Source organism: Marmota marmota, unplaced genomic scaffold, assembly GCF_001458135.2.
Source record: "Marmota marmota marmota unplaced genomic scaffold, marMar, whole genome shotgun sequence".
NCBI lineage: Eukaryota > Metazoa > Chordata > Mammalia > Rodentia > Sciuridae > Marmota > Marmota marmota.
In genome coordinates, this window is record NW_025999927.1 from 1,313,484 (window position 1) to 1,332,823 (window position 19,340).

Here is a 19,340-nt window from a genome sequence, read left to right on the forward strand (position 1 = left end):
GGAACTCGGCCGCTCCGTGCTCGGTGTACGCTCCGATAAGAGCAGGCTCCAACAAGCAGCCCCCGCGGGCTCAGTTCCGGGAGCCGGAACTCGGCCGCTCCGTGCTCGGTGTATGCTCTGATAAGAGCAGGCTCCACGAAGCAGTTTCCGCTGGCTCCTTAGCCCAGGGCCAGGGCAGTTCCGAGGGCCGGAACTCGGCCGCTCCGTGCTCATGCTCGGTGTATGCTCTGATAAGAGCAGGCTCCAAGAAGCAGCGTCCGCAGGCTCCCCAGCCCTGGGCTAGGGCAGTTCCGGGAGCCGGAACTCGGCCATCCTGCACTCGGTGCTCGCTCCGATAAGAGCAGGCTCTAAGAAGCACCCAGGCACTGAGCCCGAGCAATCTGTCCACAAGCCGCAGGCGAATGGCAGCCTGAAATTACCTGTTCTATGGCTGAATGAGCTGCGGTCAGTCGAAAACAGGGATGGTGACGTCAGCTCTCCAACATGGTGGCCGCTGGCCTCCTCTGTGGTCTGACCGGTGTGGAGAACCGAGATGGACCGCTTCCTTCTCCCGTCTCGAACCCAGAATTCAGCTCAGTACGATGCTTGCACGGCTGGCAGAAACTGCAGCGCTGTATCCCTGCGTCGCTATCTCCTCGTTTCCCAGTGCGCGCTGCAGACTCTAGCCGCAGGGCGATTTGCTGAATAAGCAGTGTTACCCTCCGTGCGACAAATCTCTCGCGTTTGAGTCCCCGTAGCCGATCCTCGTGCGATGGAAATCCTTCCTCCAGGTTCCGGAGCACCCCACTATTGCTGGAAATTCCTAACAAGATAGCCTTTAGCCGTCCTGACTTGTCATACTCCCACACAGTGACGCAGCACACGGGGGCAATGCACTCCCCTCGCCGCCATCTTCTCTGTTACATTTCTTTTTAAAAAAATATTTTTTAGTTGTAGTTGTACACAATACCTTCATTCTATTTATTTTTATGTGGCGCTGAGGATCGAACCCAGGGCCTAGCGCATGCTAGGCAAGTGCTCTACCACTGAGCCACAACCCCAGCCCCACATTTCTTTTTCTTATTGTATGAAAACCTAACGTCAGAACAGTCAATTCTTTTGTCCAGAGGCCATGGAATAAATATTTGGTAAAAGTGAAACCTTTCCTATGTCATCCCTAATTTGTCCTATTTGTTTTATAGTATGTGCTCATTACTTTCTTTGATTTGCCTTATTCACAGAAAGAGCTTAAAAAGTGGGATGATTTTGAAGATATCTTAGAGGAGAGGAGACATGTCAGTGACTTGAAGTTTGCGATGAAGTGCTATACGCCTCTTGTCTATAAGGGAATTACTCCTTGCAAGCCAAGCGATATTAAATACAGTGTTCTCAGTTCTGAAGAGATTCATTATGTCATTAAGCAGGTGAGTCCTTTGGTTACAGCCAGACTTGTTCATCGTAACCAGTTCCTTCTTTAAGGTTTAGCTATATTCAGCACATTCACCAAATACCTGTCATCCTATAATGTGTGTTTGCTTCCTTCCTAGACACTGAGAACTGCCGCCACCAGTTGCAGTGTCTAGGCTGGCAGGGAACAATGATGGTCACACAGTTACAGTGAAATTCAGTTCAGGGCACACTAGCGGTGGCCCAAGATCCAAGGACACTAAATAGTTTGGTGTGGAGAGTCAGGGAAGTGATTTTACTTTTAAATGAGATCTGAAAGATGATTCAGGTTTTTCCAGTGAAGTGGGTGAAGAAAGTTCTAATAGAGAAGATCATTATGGCTCCATGTTAGAATACCTGTGGAGCTCTGAGAAACGCCTGTGCCTGTGTCCATGCCAGCTCAGTTAACAATGTCATCTTGTCTATGGAACACCTTCCTTCTGAGGTCTTCAAATCACACATCCAGAGCAAACTTTGCTCCCTTCCCAGTCCTGTTCTCTGGTCTAAGTTCCTTTCCCACTGAACAGCTCCACTTCCTTCATTCTTTCCTTCCTTCCTGTACCCATACAATCACCAAAAAAGATCAGCTTCACCTCTCAATTTCTGAAGCCTGTCCATTTCTGTCCTAATAGCTGTACCCCAGTGCAGGCAATGATAGTGGCACCTGGGGACTGCTGCAAGAGCCCCATGAGCACTTCCTGTCTTCAGTGTTCTGAGGGCACTCCAGTGCACTTTCACTCTACCTCAAGAGCCTTTTGTGGCTTCTCACCACAGGCCAACAAAGCCCTACCCGACCGCCCCCACTCACCTCTCCAGGCTAAAAGCTTATAGACATCCTCTCTTTGTTCTTTGTTTTGAGCTATTTTTAGTATGTGAAAGTACACATCCTCTTAATACATGTTCTTTTAGTACATGTTCTCTCTTAAATCACACTGGCATCTTCCAAACTTTGCTATTCTTTGGAATCTGGGCTCTTTGAAACACTCCTGCTGCATGTTCCCTCTCACTGACATTGTTAACTGAGCTGGCATGGACACGGGCACAGGCGTTTCTCAGAGCTCCACAGGTATTCTAACATGGAGGTTTGTAGCCATAATGATCTGCTCTACTAGAACTTTCTTCACCCACTTCACTGGAAAAACCTGAATCATCTTTCAGATCTCATTTAAAAGAAAATGGAGCCACGGAGCAAAGAAGGCCCACGCCACTAATGGCCAGGCCTTCTGTGCCATTTGTATAGCTATGGTCCTGAGGATCGGGCGGGACAGAGCACAGGTCAGCAACAGCCTCAAGGGCATCAGTCTGTCACTGCGGACTTGGGCCTCCTGAGTGCCTGATTAGGAGATGCACAGGGCTGGCCATCAGTTTAATCTGGTTCATGGCCTGGGGAATGTTCTCTCCGCCCTCTGATTTCTCTTTTGATTTGGATGTTGACTTTGCTCCTAATCCCTTTGTTTTGATTGGCCTTATGTATCAAAGAAGCTAGCTGTTTTCTCTGGATATGCCTATTTCACAAGTGAAGTCAGATTTCCTCATGAATAAAAACCCCTCATGGAGCTGGGCACAGTGGTGCACGCCTGTAATCTCCCAGCTCGGGAGACTGAGGCAGGAGGATTGCAAGTTCAAAGCCAGCCTCAGCAACAATGAGGTGCTAAGCAACTCAGTGAGACCCTGTCTCTAAATAAAATACAAAGTAGAGCTGGGGATGTGGCTTAATGGCTGAGTGCCCCTGAGTTCAGTCCCTAGTACCAAAAAAAAAGAGGCTGGGTTTGGACAGGTGTGTTGGTAGGCAGTTTCATTGTTGTAAGGAACATTGTAGTGTGTACCTCCTCCATAGTTGGACTCGTGGTGAACGCCCATGGTGGAGCCTGTTGCTCTGAGCCCCACAAGAAGCAAAATAGCATGAGGCTAAGTCAAGCACAGAGGGCGTGATGTATGGAAGACCTGACTGAGCACCAGGAGCAAAGCAGCATGCTGCTTCTTGTGTATGTGGTGCTGAGCTGGAACCTGGGCCTGGCACATGCTGGGCAAGCGTTCACCATGATCCTCACCCCAGTCCCACATGTGCTATTTTACAGTATCTTTTTATTTTTTCTAAACAAGTAGGAGAAATACACTGTAAAATAACAGTAAAAAGTGGAGCATAGTAAGTACATAAACTAGGGACATAGGAGCTACCATTAGGCCTCACATCCTTCAGGGGCCCCTGAAGCTGCCTGCTCTCGGTTCCTGGTTCCTGTTTACTTGCTCCAGTATCACCACAGACTGGGAGCCATGCATTGTGCTAGGACCTCTGGACAGCTGCAGTGTCACCAGGCATGGGCACCTCTTGGCTCTGCCGTGATCTTATTGTTACTAGACATGGGGAACCTCATATTGCTACATCTTTTGTAGTTATTTTAAGTGTGGGGGTTGCTGGGGATTTTACTCAGGTGCTCTACCACTGAGTTTCATCCCCAATCCTTTCCTTTCCTTTCCTTTCCTTTCCTTTTCTTAGTGTCTTGCTAAGTTGCCCAGGCTGGCCTTGAACTTGTGCTCCTTCTGTCCCTGCTGCCTCAACCTCCCAAGCGCTGGAATTACTGACATGCATCACCACACCTAGGAAGATTTATAAATTTTGAATAAGACTATTGCTACAGCCATCAGATTTTTTTTTTCAGTTTCTTTAAAGCCAATCAAACAAAAAATCAAACTAAAAGAACTCGTAAAACAATTATATTAAACTAATTTAGCCTTTATCAAGTCAATGGCCATAACACAGCTGACTAACAGGATGCCTAGAGCAGCCATTAGGGTATGCTTTCAGATGCATAGGCCACAGTACATCACAACAAGTCACAAGTAATCTTCATAGCTATAAATAGCTCAAGTCAGCCAGAACCTCTGGGGGGGGGTGGGCAGGCCCTCAGATAGAATTAGCACTTTGCAATCTTAGGCAAATCATAGAGCAGATCACCCAAACCAGCCAGATTTCTCTGTACCAAATATGCCTGCCTTGCTGGTTGGTACCACAGATTTGCAAAATTCCAACTTCCCTGGCCTCAGAAGAACCTGGACTGGTTTCAAGGAGCCACCAATGACAAGGAAAAGGAAGGGTGGGGTCTGATGTGCACTCGTGAGGAGAACTGAAGCCAGGATCAGACTTCAAAGCCCCTGTATTCCAAAAATTCATTTCTCATCTTCACCAAATGATGGTAAAACAGCCAATGTCAGCCTGCTAATGGAGAGGGAGGCACTGCGCACTGGAGGGATGGTGGTGGAATCAGCCCTTCCTCTTCTGTCTTCCTGTCTGGGGTCAGAGAACTGTAAGCGACAGCCATTATGTGGGCCTGGTCTCCTGCCTGGTTCCTTTCTCTGGAATGCTGATTCTCTTCACATTTCTAGCCTTTAAACTTACCTACATGAGCTCATTCAGGTTTGCACTCTGGACACAGCTGCCGCATGCTTAACATGCTGCGTAAAAGCTGGGACCACACCTGGCCTGTGGCCCCCCAGCCAGCCTGGCCTGCTGGATAAGAGCTGTGCCCAGGCCAGCTCCAGCAGCAGCCCCACCACCTGCAGGTTGTTCTCCTGCTGCTGCAGTGAATGTGGCTGTGGAGCACACACTGGACTGGGCTATCACTTACCAGGAGCCTCAGGGAGCCAGCCAGCATAGCAGCAGCACGGGGCGCTCTTGCTTTTATGAGATTAAAACAATTTTTGGAATGTGTCCAGAATCAGGGTGATGTTAAGCCCTGTGAGGGTTTCAGTGAGGTGCTGAGACACTGCAGAACTGCAGGTGGACTCTTCTCATCAAGAAGTTCAAGTCAAAGAAGTGGAAAGTTGGCTCCGATGACCAAGTTACTTTAGCATGAAGGTGTCATGGGAGATGGAAGTATGAAGTGTAAAACTTCACTTTATAACGTCACTGTTTCTGAATGGCAGTGGAAAAGGGTGCTCTGGTCACTGAGTTGACACAGAATTGGGGGATGGGAAAATGTTTGTGTGCCCTCCTTAAACTGGCTGTTTTAATGTTATTCTTTGTGAATTAATTAAAATAAAATGATTTTCTTCCAAAAGAGGAAAAAATAAGACCATTTATCTACTATACTGTGTTGGAAAAAACACTATGTCAATTTAAAACAAGAAGAAAATACACCATCTTGGAGTTGTATAATCCTGGTCCATTTGAAGCTAGCTATACTGGTTGGAATAGAGTTCTGGCTTATCTCTGCGTCCCTCTCCTTCCAGCTCTCCACGGAGTCTCTCCAGTCTGTCGATGTCCTCCGCGAGGAAGCATGTGAGATCCTGGATGAGATGAGCCATAAGCTGCGTTTGGGAGTCGTTCGGTTTTTTGCCTTCGCCTTGAGTAAAATATTTAAACAGATTTTCTCGAAGGTGTGTGTGAATGAAGAAGGCATTCAGAAAGTAAGTACTGACTTAGACCCAGCCCTTCTGTACCCTGGCAACAACTCGGGCATCTCCTGAGCTGGTAGGTGCTGAGGGTCCAGGTACCAGGTATCAGCGTGGCAGAAGAGGATGTGCTTCTCTGGGCTTGGTTTTGCCTTCTTCCTTTTAGCTCTAGACTCCTGATTTCAAACTAATGTACTTGGTCAAGTACGACTTTCAGACCAGTCAACATCCCATGTTCACAGAAGTTAGACATGTAATACAAAGAATTTTGTCTATATTTCACCCGGACTCCTCTCCAACATTTCCTTTATCCTGTTTGCCAAAGTTTTTCGTATAAATAAAGTCATTCTCTTATGGTACAGTTACCAACATGAATCAGTCGGGACGTGTCACTTGTGAAGTGGACCTCACAGCTGCCGTTGGCACTCCTCACACTCATGTCCTGCAGAGCCAGAGAAGCCTTAGGGTGTGGGCTATGTCAAGCCTCCCCTCTCCTTCGAGTTCATTGATCCAGAACAAGTTCTCCGTGTTTTTGCTTGTGTCTCTGGGTGTCATACTGTTCCCAGCAGAGGCCAGTTATGTCAGTATCCCTTGGGCTAGACATGAACTGTGTCCCTCCATGGTGGGCTCAGGGGTGCACTTTGGGCAGGAATACCTTAGAGGCGATGCTGGGTTCTCCTCAGCACGTCTGTACTGTTCCTCACGGGGTGTCCCTCATCACTTGGTTGAGGCCATGCCTCCCGAGTTTCTCCACTGTAGAGTTTCTACTTTCCCTCTGTCCGCAGTAAGCATCTTGAGGGATTTTGGAAACAGTCACTGTCCTGTTTCTGTCCGACTGCCCACTACGTGTGCATCCACTGCTAGTTTTTGCCTGGATTGCATTGCTCTGAAAACTGCCTAGTGGTCCTTCCCTTGCTGGTGCTATTGGGAAGCTTGCCTTTTCCTGTAAGGAAGAGCTTTCCTTGTGAATGTTCTGCTCACTCACTCTTTTTTTTTTTTTGTTAATATTTATATTATTTCTATATGGTTCTGAGGATCGAACCCAGTGCCTCATGCATGCTAGGCGAGCACTCGCCCACTGAGCCACAACCCCAGCCCCCCAACTCCCTTGTTTTTTAATGCTTGTTTTCTCCTAGGAAAGCTCTTAATCTTCCTTTGCCTCTTCCTCCTGCCTTTTAATGTTGTGCCTGTATTTGATTGTCTGCTTTCCTGTCAAGCATTTTTTTTTCCCATGATTCTTTTTGATATCACTGACTTAGTCTCTGGATCTGTCAAACAATGTTTGGTGTAGTGTTTGGGCCCAGGGCATATTGGCAAGCTGTGTTTTACCAATCACAAATTACCTGCCTTGATTCATTATGTTTAGATTTCAGAAAAACAGGAACAAATTGATACCAGTGACTATGTTTGAGTCTGTGACTTGAATATATCTGGAATCTCAAGTGTCTCTCCCAACTATGTGATGCCCATTCTCCAGGCAGCCATACATAGAGAAACATTCCTCTTATTTTGTCCTACTCATTTATAAATCCTGCTGACTGTGGTGATGCACACCTGCAATCCCAGCAACTGAGAGACTTGAGACAGGAGGATTGCAAGTTCCTTTAGCAACTAAGTGAGACTGTGTCTCAAATAAAAAAGGGCTGGAGATTAAGCTCAGTGGCAGAGCACCCCTGAGTTAAATGCCCAGTACTGCAATAAAACAAAAACACTTATGAAAGCCCCTGTTAAATCTCTCCCAGAGAAGCCTTGCTCTCTGCTGCTGTAAGCACCCAGGCCAGGGCAACAGTTCAGGTTGGCTCTTTTCAGTCCTAGGGATTGAACCCAGGGGTACTTAACTACTGAGCCACATCTCCAGTCCTATTTTTTTATTTTGAGACAGGGTCTCACTAAGTTGTTCAGGGCCTTGCCAAGTTGCTGAGGCTGGCCTCAAACTTGCAGTCCTCCTGCCTCAGCCTCCTGTGTTGCTGGAATCATAGGCATGCACCACTGCAGCTGACTTGGGTTGGTTGTGTAAGGCAGGCTGACCTGGGTCTCACCCTCAGCTCCACCATTCATAAGGTACATGCCCATGTGATCAACAGGGAAGCAAAGATTTAGACCTTACTTACAAGTACATGTTAGAAAATCCATGTCAGATGACTGGTGTATAAAATGCCCAAATAATACATGCTTGTGATAATCGTTACTATTCTGATTCATAAAATTTATATATTTAATATTCTTGTATTGGGTGAAATTGTTTAACTAGAACTCCAAAATAATACTTAATCTGGTCAGAGCAAGTGAAGTTTGTATGTATGTAGCAAAGGCAAAAACATGGTTAGCATTACCTTTAAGCATAGACTTGTCCTCCTGATTTTTGATTTGAGGTATGATTTAAAATCATAGAGAATGTGATAACTGAAATTATTCCAAATGTAATATTTTTTCAAGCTTCAACGCGCTATCCAGGAGCACCCCGTTGTCCTGCTGCCTAGTCACCGGAGTTACATTGACTTTCTGATGCTCTCTTTTCTTTTGTACAACTACGACTTGCCTGTGCCAGTCATAGCAGCAGGAATGGGTATGTACTGATCTGCTCCTTTTTTTTTTTTTTTAACCTTATAGATTAAAATATTCACAGGAATGGTTCTAGCCCTGCTGGAGTATGGAAGGCAACGTTAACCCAGCCTCCTCTCAGGACCCAGAGTGTGACAGCCTGATGTGGGTCCTTCTCTCTTGGCTCCTTGTTCTGGGCAGATGGAGACAGGTGTGCAGGCACACAGGGCTCTTTGGTTTCAGTTTGAAGAATGTGATTGTACTACCCATGTGTAGTTACTACCTTCTGGCTTTTGTATTTGATAATATACTGATATCTCTCCCTCTAGGTAAATAAACAGGTCTAACTTTTAAAATGTATTTTTTGTGGGGCTGGGGATGTGGCTCAAGCGGTAGCGTGCTCAACCTGGCATGCGTGCATCCCGGGTTCGATCCTCAGCACCACATACAAACAAAGATGTTGTGTCCACCGAAAACTAAGAAATAAATATTAAAAAATTCTCTCTCTCTCTCTCTCTCTCTTCTCTCTCTCTTTAAAAAAATAAATAAATAAAATGTATTTTTTGTGAATAAATACATATAACATGAACTTGCCATCTTGCCTACATTGAGAGGTGTCAAGTGTACTCACTGTGTCATGCAGCCACCACATTGTCCATCCTTGCAGCATGGAAGCCATACCCACAGAACAGGACCTCTCCATCCTTCCTTCCCAGCCCAGGTACCTACTGTTCTGCTGTCTCCTCTGTGAACTTGATAGCTCTGGTGGTTCCCACAGGTGGAAGTGCCAGGGTCTCCCCTGCAGTGATGTGGTGGTGCACATCCTTTCAAGCTTCTCCCATATAGTCTGGTCAGAATGTCCCTCCTTTCTAAGGTTGAATAATATTCCTTGTGTGAATAGACATGTTAGTTTATTCCTTCACCCCAGTGGATACTTGGGTTGCTTTTCCCTTCTGCCTATTGCAGATGACACTGCTGTGGATATAGGAGGACACTTATCTGTTCAAGACCCTGCTTTCAGCTCCCAGGTGCAGTGGCCACACGTGTAACTCAGGAGACTGAGGCAGGAGGATCACATCAGAGCCTCAGATGAGACCTTGGCTCAAAATAAAAGGACTGGGGTGTAGTTCAGTGGTAATGTTCCCCTGGGTTCAACCTCTAATACTCCCCCACAAAAGAAAATTTAAAAGGCCCTGCTTTCAGGTCGGGCATGGTGGCACACTCTGTAACCCCAATGACTTGGGAGGCTGAGGCAGGAAGATTGCAAGTTTGAGGCCAGCCTCAAGAAGGCCTTGAGCAACTCAGTAGGACCTGTCTCCAAAACAAACAAACAAACGGGGGCTGTAGCTCAGTGGCAAAGCACAGAGTGTTCAATCCCCAGAACCAAAACATACAAAAAAAAAAAAAGACCTTGTATTCAATTTGTGTTAGACATATACCAAGGAGTGGAATTGCTGGATCATCTGGTAACTTTATTCGAACTTGAGGAGCTTCCACATGGCTCCACCAGGGCAGTTCAGGTTTCTCCATGTCCTGGCCTGTCCTTGTTGCTTTATGGGGTTTTGTTTTCAGTAGTGCCACTTCCAGTGGGCATGGAATGAACAGCACTGTGGTTCTGACTTGCATTTCCCTGGTGAGCAGTGAGGCTGAGCATCCTTTCCCATGCTTTTTAGCCATTTATGTAACTTCTTTGGAAAAGTTTCTGTTCAAGTTCATCATCCATTTTTTAATTGGGTTGTTTTAGGTTGTTGTTGAGTTGTAGAGGTTCTTTATATTTTCTGCAAATCCTTTACCAGATAGATGATTTGTAAATGGTGCCTCCCATTACCTGCATTGCTCTTGATTACATCTTGGATACACAGACATTTACATTTTGGTACAGTCCAATTTATTTTTCTTCTGTTCCCTTTGCTTTTGTCCCGTGCAAGACATCATTGCCAAATTTAGTGCCGTGAAGACTTTCCCCTGTGTTTTCCTTGGAATCTTACACTTCAGCTTTACCTTTAGGTCTTTGAGGCACTGAGTTAATTTCTATATATGGCTTAAAGTAAGACTTCATCTTGTGTATTGCGCTACTTTTGATACTGTATAATGTTCAGTATCATGGGTGTATAATTTAGCAGGATCATTATTACAAAGTTGTTGTATTATAACTTTATATCAGTGTTTTATTTCTGTAGAATTGATTCTTAAATGACATATCTGCCTTAGCAGTCCTACTTTTATCAGCTTCCTTTTAAGGCCACCAGGAAAGCTGGGATTTAAGTGTTCACCTTTGGTAATAAATGTAGAAAACTGTACGGTGAAAACTGCTGGGACTCAAGCACTTCCTGAGAATTTTTATCTGAATAAAGATATGAGGAAGATACTTGGAAATTAAGGAAAAAGAAGAGAAAACCTGTCTTAAAACTGCTAGTAGAGCTGCCTCTCTGTGTAATCTGTCCTGCTGGACGTAGTTGGATGTTTTTACCTGCTGGGGTGGGGGTGAGAGCAGGTTGGCCTGGCTCTTCAGGTGTGAGGACAGAGGTGGCCTTGTCGTCTGGTTCAGAGCCTGGCCAAGGACCTGGACCTGGGATGTTGCTGCCGCCCTGCTGTGGCCTATTCTTGCCAGTTGGTGTCGGCACAGCGCATGGAGCCTCCCAGCGACTTCTGGCTGCAGCGCCCCTTCTCTTCAGTGGTTCTGAGCTGTCCTCTCATTAACTCAGTCTCAGTGTAACTGTCCATGTCCCGTGTGTAATCTGATGGCCTCTAAGCTCAGGGCTTGAGAAAGTTTCCTTTGTTTTTCAGACTTCCTGGGAATGCGAGTGGTTGGGGAGCTGCTGAGGATGTCAGGTGCCTTTTTCATGCGGCGTACCTTTGGTGGCAACAAACTCTACTGGGCGGTGTTCTCTGAATATGTAAAGACCATGTTACGGGTAAATGCATGTGATGGCCAGGTTTTTTCAAGCTCATTTTCATTCCACTGATGTTTGTTTTGCTTTTACAAATTGTGAATTTCTAAATAGACCATTTAGCTGTTTTCCCCCTTGAGGAACATTCCAAGCCTCAGCAGTCTGTGGCTCCCTTGCCTACGTGTTGCTGTGAGCAGCATTTATTTATTTAGAGGGTTGGGAGGGCATGGGGAAAGGAATCAAAAGAAGGACCTATGGGGCTGGGGATAGAGCTCAGTGGTAGAGCGTGTGTCTAGCATGCGCCAAGGGCCCTGGGTTCCGTCCCCAGTTCCAGGAAAAAAAAAAAGGTGTCATTTTGAGAGTAGGCAATGGGTTTTGTGTCTTGTTTGTTTGTTTTCTCTTTAAAGAATGGTTATGCTCCTGTTGAATTTTTCCTCGAAGGGACCAGGAGCCGCTCTGCCAAGACACTGACTCCTAAATTTGGTAGGTCACTTATAAATTAGAAAAGTACAGACCCAAGGGATTTAGATGTGACTTTCTGATCACTGCTAAATAGAACTTGATACTTTTAAAATTTTTAGACAAGATAATTGTTTCTTTGTAAGTGTAACTGTTTCTATAAGTGGAATGGTTCCTGGGCTTAGGATATGTGCACACTTTTGCTGTCTTCTTATTTATGCCTCTGTGTGCTCTACTCCCCAGTGTGAATGAGAAAACATTTTCCTCTATGTTTACAGGTCTCCTGAACATTGTGATGGAGCCATTTTTTAAAAGAGAAGTTTTTGACACCTACCTTGTCCCAATTAGCATCAGTTACGATAAGATATTGGAAGAAACTCTTTATGCATATGAACTTCTAGGAGTCCCAAAGCCAAAAGAATCTACAACTGTACGTGAGGATGGCCCGACTTGATTTTCATCAAATAGAGAGAATATCCCAATTTATACGTGTTCTGACTTTATAAGTATACTCCTTTTTTTTTCTTTCCCCATTATGATGCTACTAGGGGTTGTTGAAAGCCAGAAAGATTCTCTCTGAAAATTTTGGAAGCATCCACGTGTACTTTGGAGACCCTGTGTCGCTTCGATCTCTGGCAGCTGGGAGGATGAGTCGGAGCCCTTATAACTTGGTTCCAAGGTGCAAGGCCTGTTTTGATACCTGATGCAGAGAGGAGGGTTAAACCTAGCAGTGTGAATCGAGATCTGGGCTGATGGCCTCCAAGCCTAAACTGTGGTTTACCTGAGAGCACACAGCATATCATCAGGGAAGCTGTGCTGCTTCGTTTTCTTTCTTCCCTTTTTATTAAAACTGTTAATTTATTTACTTATCATAATTTTTATCGGTGCATTATAATTCTACATATTGACGGGATTCATTATGCTACATTCATACAGGTATAGGTTATAATTCAATCAATCTCCTTCCCGTCATTTCGTTTGTGTCATTGGAAGGCTTCAGTGAAGATGATCTGTGCTTGCTAACAGTTGATTCTCTGCAGGATACATGTGTCAGACATGCAATCAGACACAATCGCCTTCTTAGGGGAACTCTCTCAACATTAGGAAGAAGAGTGCTGCTGTTAACAAGTGCACTGTAGGAGCCATTGAGCCTGCTGGAGTCCAGCCAGCATGTGTCCTGAGCACTGGTTTGATTCCAGAAAAGAGTGTGTGGTAGCCATGCATGGGACTGAGCCCCTGTTCCCAAGAAAGCATATTAGGTCCTTGAAGAGGCAGAGTTCCCCAGTGGGGCTGTGCCTCTCCAGTAGCTGCATTGTCACCTCAAGTGTCTATGGGCTTCCTGCTGCCACCCATTCTTTAGACCTCACGTTGGCCAGCTGGCCTATACAGAGGACCCTTACTGGCGTAGTTTTCATCAAGCCCCTTGTGTGGCTGCTGTTAGGCCCTGCGTATCTCTTTTGGCTCCACCCTGTCCTCTTAGGCCTCGTGTACACTTGCAGTGATCCGAGCATGACAGAGATCCCAGATGAGGATGGGGTCCTCGCAGGCACTCAAGCTCTTAGACTGAGCAGCCTGTCCGGTGAAGATGTTAGCCTGACAGGGGTGGTGTACAGTAGAGATGTTCATGGTGCTAGGATTCTGCAGAGATGGCCATTCATTTTACAGGGAGATATTGGTTTTCACAGAAGTGATATGAACTATTTAAAAATCAGCAAAAGTCTCCCCGCTGGAATTAGGATTTTAGAGTAGTTCCTGCTGGGTACAGTGTTGCGTACCTGTAATCTCAGCAGCTTGGGAGGCTGAGACAGGAGTATCGTGAGTTCAAAGCCAGCCTCAGCAAAAGCAAGGTGCTAAGCAACTCAGTGAGACTCTGTCTCAAAATGAAATATAAAAAAGAGCTGGAGAATGTGGCTCAGTGGTTAAGCACCCCTGAGTTCAATTCCCAGTACCAAAAAAAAAAAAAAAGTATTCTGTTTCAAGAGCATGTCCTGGAAATGTCTGGGCAGATTACATTGTGGTAAAGCAAGGAACACTTCTTGCTGGTGGCCTGAGGAATTTGGTTGGCAGTAGCATGAGCAGCCTTCCGAGGGGTTCTCCCACTCTGTGAGTGTGGGTAGCAAATCTGCCATGTGTTCTGTCCCTTCCTTCTAGATATATCCCGCAGAAACAGTCTGAGGACATGCATGCTTTTGTCACTGAAGTTGCCTTCAAAATGCAGCTTTTGCAAATTGAAAACCTTGTTCTGAGCCCTTGGAGCTTGGCAGTTGCTGTTCTGCTTCAGAACCGGCCATGTATGGACTTCGATGCCCTGGTGGAGAAGACTCTGTGGCTGAAGGGCTTGGCCCAGATGTTCGGAGGGCTCCTCCTGTGGCCTGGTATGTGGTCTGGAGGCTCGCCTTTCACTCTTAATTTGGGAATGAATTCTAGATGTGAGAAACCTGCGTGAGAGCTGAGCTAAACATCCTTCAGAGAAAAGGACCCTTGTCTGTTTTTACCCCTCAAGGACTGGAACCCAGCATGTTGGCCCTCGAGTATAAGCATTTTCATGTCATGTCCCCCTGAGACTATAAATACCTGAGGACTGGACCATTGTCCCTTTGTACCCATCAGAGTGGAGACTAGGGACAGGAGTCCTTTCTTCTCTCAGATGACCTCATGTTAGCATCCCATTTGCCTTGTGGGTGGCACACTCTGAAGGGCTGGCCTCATCCAGCTTTACGCAGTTCTCAGATGAAAACAGCTTGGCAAAAATCTTGTCCATGTTTTGAATGCTGTGCTGGAAATCGGGGGTGTATGTAACAAGAATTAGTGGAAGTTGTTTCAGTCTGTTTGATTTAAGATTATATAGATGGCAGATGGAATTGCAGTCCTTTCTCAATCAGGTAATTGTTTCTAGTTAACTGCCTATGTACATTCACCATGCCGACGTCAGATGTGTGAACAAGCAGTAGGGTCAGTGAGCTGTGGACGCACTGTTGAGAATGCCTGAGAATACCATGGGTGAAGGGAGACTTCACAGAGTGACTCTGCAGCCCCTCGACAGGAGAGGAGCTCCTCAGAGAGTGGTGCCTGGTCCATGCAGGAATAGCAAATGCAAAACGGTGACCTGGTGACCTGCATCAGCATCTGGTGACCTGCATGTTAGAAAGCTGCCGCTGGGTGGGGTGAACAGAAGAAAAGGCTGTAGGTGGCAGCTAGATTGCCTCAGCCTGTGGGCCTCAGATCTGGACTGAAACCTCTCAGCTACAGAAAGCCATAATGGATGTAAGCAGTAAGACAGAGTGGCCTTTAGAAAACACCCGGCTACCAGCTCTAAAGATGGACCTCCATGGAAGAGACTGGAGACAGGTTAGGAGGCTCCTGTGCCCAGCTGAGAAGTGAGGACACCCAGTCCCAGTGGTGGCTGAGCTGGCGCACAGCAAAGAGGAGTCCAGGAGGAATTCCTAACAAGAGCCAGGCAGTCCAGTGCTTGTCACCAGTGAGGAAAGAGGGAGGTGACATCTGTCTTAGCATTGTGATGGTCTGGTAGGAGGTGGGGGACATGTAAATTATGACACAAGGTAGCAAGTATTTGGTGTTGTGAGTGGGCCAGGTAAAGTGTTGACCTATAACTATGTGCCCTGGGGACATGTGAATACATAGACACCGGTCTCTCTAAGGTGTCTTGCTTTTTGAAGACAGGATAAGTATGTGACTGCATAAGAGTACCTGTGGCTGGCTGACACTGCACCACCCTGGTTATTACAGAGTCTGTCACATCCAAGTGACTGAGGCCAGAGCAACTGTGCTTCCTAATTTTAGAGCATACGTTCAGTTCCTTTGTTCTTTTTTACTCAAATTATCACACAGTCCTAAGCATTCTCGTATCTAGAGCCTGCATTTATTTACTTACTTACTTACTTATTTATTTATTTCAAGTGCTGGGGATTGAACCCAGGGCCTTTTGCATGCCAATCAAGCACTGGGCCACTGAGCTGCATCTCCAGTTCTCTGGAGCTTTTTATATCATTTCCTACATACCATTAACTTAAGCAAGCTGAGAGGACAAGCTGATCAAGAATGAGTGTGATTGAGGCCACTGAAGGGAACCGAGTTCAGAGTCTTGGAATGAGCAGCCATATCTATGCAGTCCACATACCATCCAGGAATGGGCCTTTACTCTGAGACCTTGTGTTCATTCCCTGGTTATAAGCCACACCCCTCATTTGTCCCTCCCCTGCAGCGTCAGCAGAACCTAACACCCAGCTCTCTGGCTGAGGTTCATAGTAAAACAAGTGCCCTTGCTGTTAAACATCACCATCTCTGCATTCTGCTTCTGTGACTACCTGTTGGCCATGTTCAAGCCCAAGGTAGTGTCGGGTGATGAGCTACAGGAACCATGGTTGCTCTGTCTCTCTAATGATGCTAGATGTGGGGAAGAGACACATGTCTCTCTGTGCTCTGAGACGTGGTGCTAGGAGCTGGGTGGGTTGTAAGAAGTATGTTTAATGTACTCATGCACCAATCACAGACCTTTGTGTCTTAGTATTGTTAAATCCGTGTGCGTGTGATTTTTCCAGTCATGTAACTTGCTCTTGCAAATGTTTTGTGCCCTTGGTTCCTGAGGTAGACAGCAGGTGTTGATTTTCAGATTGGGAACTGATGTGTACTTCAGAATGGCTGACAGTCTTAGGGTAGACGGTGTTATGTACATGTCCCGAAAGATTCCATACATGAAGTCTTCTTTCCACTGTCCTTCATTGACCTTGACCGCAGCTGGTAAGAGAGTAGCCCAGCCTCTGCCTCTGCTCTCAGGGCAGGCCTGCCCTGCAGACCCTGTCTCATTTACACATGTTGTCTTTGTGTGCAGATAATGAGCCTGCTGAGGAAGTTGTCCAGTCCAGCATTCTTCTGCATTCCAACCTTGCCAGCCTCGTTAAAGACCAGGTGATTCTGAATGTGGACTCCGGAGACTCGGAAGTGGTCGATGGACTCATTTTCCAGCATATCACTCTGCTTATGTGCTCAGCTTATAGGAACCAGTTGCTCAACATTTTTGTCCGTCCTTCCTTAGTAGCTGTAGCCTTGCAGATGACACCTGGGTTCAGGAAAGGTAACTTTCAGGAACGTGTCCTTGAACTTCAGAAGAAGCCTAGCGTTGCAGTTCCATAGAGGGAGCAATAGTGCACAGCAAGGACACCACTGGCAGGGCACAGGGCCTTCACCCTCAGAAGTTAGCTTTGCTCCTGAAACACGTTATCATCTATCTTAGAGTCCTAGAATTGGAGGGCACAGTAGCATGTACCCATCTGTAGTCCCAGCTGCTCAGGAGACTGAGACCCACCTGGGCAATACAGCAAGACCCCACCTCCAAAAAAAAAAAAAGAAAGAAAGAAAGAAAAACTTAGAATTGGAAGGACCTAGAAATTGCCTAACCTAAACATCTTCTACTATAAGCGAGAATTAGGCCTACAGAGTTGCATGATTGCTCAGAGAAGGCTCTGCATGTGAGCACACTTGCCCCATGTCCTGGTCTGTTCTGTTCTGCTGTGACAGGCCCTTGTCCAACAGAACACCAGCGCAGTAGCGTGCACATTGCACTGAGGAGCAGGGAAGTGAGTCAGGCACAGCTCATATTGGCAGGAGCTTATAGTCCAGGCCATGGTCTCTACCTGGGTCTGCATGAGCATCCCTGGGGGAGCCCCACATCAGAGCCGCCTGCAGTGGGCCTAGAGTTGGGGTTCCATTGGTGATTTCTTTCTTTCTTTTTTCTTTTTTTCTTTTTTTCCCTTCACAGGGAAGAGACCACAGGTATAGTAAAGATGCAGGACTATGAGTGTCGAGGGAAGCTAGGAAATCAGTTCCTCTCCCCCATGGGGACTTTGGCATAGGGGAAGTGATGTCCCAGGCTTCTAAGGACTGTGGTATCTTCCTTGTTACCTGACTGACTTATTAGAAGCTTGTTTGTATTTTAGCACATTAAAACTGTGCTAGACTAGTTTACTCTGCAGGTGAAGTTGTGGTTGATTCTGGCTTCCCACAGGGGACTTAATTCTTTCCTATTATATGCATAAAAATGCACCTTTGGGGGCTGGGGCTATAGCTCATTGGTAGAGCACTTGCCTTGCATGTGTGAGGCACTGAGTTTGATTCTCATTACCACATATAAAAGTAAAGATCCATTGACAACTGAAAACATTTTTAAAAATGCGCCTTTGAAGGACTGCATTTTGGGGTTTCATGGACTTCCTGATACTCCCTGAAAGTTTAAAAAGCAGCATGGTGATCTTATGTAACAAATTTATTTACAGAGGATGTCTACAGCTGCTTCCGCTTCCTCCGTGACATGTTTTCAGATGAGTTCATCTTCCTTCCGGGAAGCACACTGAGGGTAAGTCTGCACACAGCAGGAGAGCAGGCGTGCACGCATGAGTTCTGCAAGCAGGCAGGCACATTCTCAGGCAACATGGTGAGAAACGCAGGCGCTCATGGTCCAGCAGACCCAGAGCTGCACAGCAGATGGTGATGAGTAGTGAATAACCTAGGGATTCTTTGTGAGGAGGGTCCCTTCTGGAGCCACTAGTGCAGCTCTGTAAATGGCTGTTCCAGTAGATGTTTGTAAGTCTACACACGCCTTTCTGCTCACAACATGTTGGAATGAGTCCGGCAGGAAGGTGCCTCAGCCTGGAGAGGAGCAGTAGGTGGCCTTGCTGGCAGTGTGGGCAGTTGAGCAAGTGGGCCTGCTAGTTCTCTGTTTTAGGCAGTGGTAGAACACACACAGATGGTGCAGGCTTTGGTTGCTGTGCTAAGGAGAGCAAGCTTCGTTTTATTCTGTGGGACTTGAGAGCAAGCATGCCAGCAAGCTTTGAGTGTGAGCACAACTCTTAAGTGTCTTTGGGACTCTTCGCACACACTTGCTAGTTAGATTAAGGAGTGTGGCTGCGCACAGTGAAAGAAAGTCTGTCCGCCCAGTGGTTTTCTTGTGCTGCTGTGGAGCTTCCAGGTGGTCCTGGGAGGCTGTGACTAGCTGGTGTCATGGCTGAGGGCTCATGTGTGTTGAGATGCCTATTCCCATGAACCTGAATTCCCGGATACATTCTGGCTTCCCCTTTTCCCTTCCAGGACTTCGAAGAAGGTTGTTACCTGCTTTGTAAAAGTGAGACCATTCAGTTGACTTTAAGGGACATCCTTGTCACAGAGAAAGGAAAGACTGTGTTAGAATTTCTAGTAGGACTCTTTAAACCTTTTGTGGAATGTTATCAGGTATGTAAATTTGGCAAGTTCTTCTTTATGACCCTGATATCAAATTAAAAGATTTTTCCACTCCACACGTATTATTGCTCTGGTGGTCCAGGATTTTTCCCAGTGAATGAAGTTACCTCCCAGGTGTCTAGAGGAGGAGGAGAAGGCCTGGTCCATCACAGAACCAAAAGAATGACAGCTTAGTGAGACCTAGAGCACAGTCTTCGTGTAACCATAGTTTTACCCAAACACTGTTGTCATGCTGTGTCTTGTGTCTTTTGGTCTTAGTGTGTAGCAAAATGTTTTACACATAATAAGCACTTAGTGAATGCAAGACCCAAGATCAGAATGATGCATAGAGTCAATCATTTATGTTACTCAAAGTTGGAAGGGAAAGAAAAAGTTCAAGTG

The 19,340-nt window shown here is 46.2% G+C and overlaps 1 protein-coding gene across 4 annotated transcripts in view; it reads left to right on the forward strand.

Moving 5' to 3' along the window:
- Gnpat (glyceronephosphate O-acyltransferase) overlaps positions 1 to 19,340 on the forward strand; it is a 31,713-nt gene that overhangs the window by 9,671 nt on the left and 2,702 nt on the right. For 3 of the 4 annotated variants that reach the window (XM_015504324.2, XM_048800364.1, XM_048800365.1), the window contains exons 2-12: positions 1,221 to 1,403; positions 5,656 to 5,832; positions 8,254 to 8,383; positions 11,146 to 11,273; positions 11,657 to 11,732; positions 11,987 to 12,138; positions 12,257 to 12,387; positions 13,860 to 14,083; positions 16,558 to 16,800; positions 17,999 to 18,078; positions 18,810 to 18,950. In XM_015504324.2, the coding sequence (XP_015359810.1) occupies positions 1,296 to 1,403; positions 5,656 to 5,832; positions 8,254 to 8,383; positions 11,146 to 11,273; positions 11,657 to 11,732; positions 11,987 to 12,138; positions 12,257 to 12,387; positions 13,860 to 14,083; positions 16,558 to 16,800; positions 17,999 to 18,078; positions 18,810 to 18,950 (1,590 nt within the window). In that variant the 5' untranslated portion in view covers positions 1,221 to 1,295. Of the gene's footprint in view, positions 1 to 439; positions 445 to 1,220; positions 1,404 to 5,655; positions 5,833 to 8,253; positions 8,384 to 11,145; positions 11,274 to 11,656; positions 11,733 to 11,986; positions 12,139 to 12,256; positions 12,388 to 13,859; positions 14,084 to 16,557; positions 16,801 to 17,998; positions 18,079 to 18,809; positions 18,951 to 19,340 lie in introns of all 4 variants that reach the window. The other variant, XM_048800366.1, reaches the window with a different exon arrangement.